This window comes from Lupinus angustifolius, unplaced genomic scaffold, assembly GCF_001865875.1.
Source record: "Lupinus angustifolius cultivar Tanjil unplaced genomic scaffold, LupAngTanjil_v1.0 Scaffold_118, whole genome shotgun sequence".
NCBI lineage: Eukaryota > Viridiplantae > Streptophyta > Magnoliopsida > Fabales > Fabaceae > Lupinus > Lupinus angustifolius.
This window is the reverse complement of record NW_017724979.1, coordinates 747,169-749,456: the sequence shown is the minus strand read 5'-3', so window position 1 is coordinate 749,456 and position 2,288 is coordinate 747,169. Positions and strand designations below refer to the sequence as shown.

General features: G+C 32.5%; 1 protein-coding gene across 1 annotated transcript; it reads left to right on the top strand.

Moving 5' to 3' along the window:
- Window positions 1-888: 888 nt before the first annotated feature.
- Window positions 889-1,710, top strand: LOC109339882 (21 kDa protein-like). The gene has a single exon (XM_019577411.1). The coding sequence runs from the start codon at window positions 981-983 to the stop codon at window positions 1,656-1,658; it is 678 nt and encodes a 225-aa protein (XP_019432956.1). The 5' UTR covers window positions 889-980; the 3' UTR covers window positions 1,659-1,710.
- Window positions 1,711-2,288: the final 578 nt, after the last annotated feature.

Genomic DNA, 2,288 nt, shown 5'->3' with positions numbered 1-2,288 from the left:
TTATGAATTAATATAATTTTAATGGCCGTATATTAAAATTAAAGTGTCTTTCTCTGTTATAAGTTACTAACACATGCATACTGCTATTATGTTCGTAGTACTCATCATGTTCTTTATTATAAGACATCGTCTAAATAATTTTGATAGTCATTATTATAAGATATTTAATATTTTCTTCGTAGGATTTTTTATTTTTCACCATTTGTTTCTATTAAAAGTTATGAATATCTTTATTTTCTATTATCATTAAAATTTTAAATTAATAAAAAATATTAAATAATAGTAGAATTATAACTTTATATTTTTGGTACTACCAAGAATACCCCTCACCCATTGGGTAAGAAACTAATCTCTTTCAGTGTGCATGAGTGTCCCTCAAATAAATATCGCTTCTGTGAGTCATAAGTTGGTCTTATGGTTAAGGTGAAAGAGTTTAAGCAATAAAGTGAATGAGGTTGTGGGTTCGAGTCTTACCCATAACAAAATACCTACATTATTAGACAAACATCATTTTGTAAATTATAACTTTATATGTTTTTAAAGAAAGCAATACTTCTATTATTATCAAGAATTTAATTAGAAGTGTCTTAAGAAATAATAAAAACAAGTTGATGAATGAGGCATGAAACTTCCGATAATTATATTAGGACGTCTAATTATTATGGTATAACTATAGTATAATTATTGCTAACTTAACATTTAGTGCTAATACCAATCTAAGTTTCTGACCCGCTGTTTTAGAATTAGAATAATATTACTGTCCTATAGTTGTTCCTCGTTCTTGGTGCAACTTTGTGCACTACAATGCACGTAAATTAACATTGAAAGAAAAACAAAGTTATAAGCAATGCATGATATTGAGGACAAGTCTCTATATAAGCATCATATTCCATTGCCCTTTTCTTCAGCAAAAGTTCTTCTTTTTGAGCTTTGAAAACTATCATAGCTTAGAGCAAATCAAACTTCAATAGTGACAGGAAATGATGACACAAATCAACCTTGCTTTTATGTTTACTATGTTATTTCTCTTTTCGTGTAATGCATCAGTTGATTCATCCTTGTCCAACACCCAAAACAAAACCCAAATCCAAACCCCAGCAATGATCTTAATAGATTCCTCTTGCAGGGGAACACTCTACCAAGATCTATGCTTCCGTTGCCTAAGAAAATTTTCCAATTTCACCATAGATGGCCCTCAGCACTTAGCCCATGTAGCCCTTTCCGTGAGTCTTTACAAGGCACTGGACACAAGGGGCTACTTGTTGAAAGTGGCAAAAGAATTTGAGGCAATCAAGGATAACACTTTTGTGTACCAAACAGTGCTAGATTGTGTTAAACAAATCACCGATAGTGTGGACGAACTTAGCCAAGCTATCAAAGAGCTTCGAAGGCTGAACAAACGCAACGATTCGGGCATCAGCGATGACTTCTTGTGGCACATAAGCAACGTAGAGACATGGGTGAGCACTGCCTTAACAGATGCTAGTTACTGTGTAGAATCTTTCCCAGGTCATAGGATGAGTAAGAGGACTGCTGCTATTAAGGTTAAGGCTAAGAATGTTGCAGAAGTCACTAGTAATGCACTAGCCTTGTTTCATAGATATGCTTCCAGGTACCGAGCTGCAGCAGAAGCTAGAAACGCAAACAAGCACAACTAATATCAGCAACAAATTAAACCTAACCCTTTGGTTATGTTCAATCGTGTGTAACATGGATATGTGAAACATGTAATTAAGGTGGAGTTTTGTTTGTCAAAATGAATAAAATTTAGTTAATTGATTCTGAAATAATGTATGATTTAATTTCTTGCAAATGGTTTCTAAATTAATATTATTTGATTGCGTTTTGTAGTTGATATATTTGCTTTCGTTGGTACTTGGTAATGGTTTGAGAATCAGTTGAACGACACTTTCTTAATCACAGGTCATGTGAAGTGACTTAAAGAAAGGAAATTAAATACATAAATACTAAAGGATTTTTTTTTAATGTAAAACTAGAGGAGTAGTATTTAATTTTGGGGTACGATAGAAGGCAAAGGGTTGACTTGATGTATGAAAAAGTCGCAGGATTTTAGTAAATGCAAAGAAGGTAAATGAAAAAGGTACCAGCTGTAGATATGAGCGTAAACTGCATTAAAATGATTTCCTGATTCAAGCGATAACATCAATTCTGTGTATATATAAACATTCATTTTTATTTCGATAACAGTTTTAATCTTGGACACGTCCCTTAATTTTTCAAGTGTTATACAAAATAGGTCATATATTCATCTAGATTATTGGAAATAG

Bases quoted from the DNA above. Each gene is read 5' to 3' on its own strand.
- LOC109339882 (XM_019577411.1), top strand. From the start codon at position 981: ATGATGACACAAATCAACCTTGCTTTTATGTTTACTATGTTATTTCTC.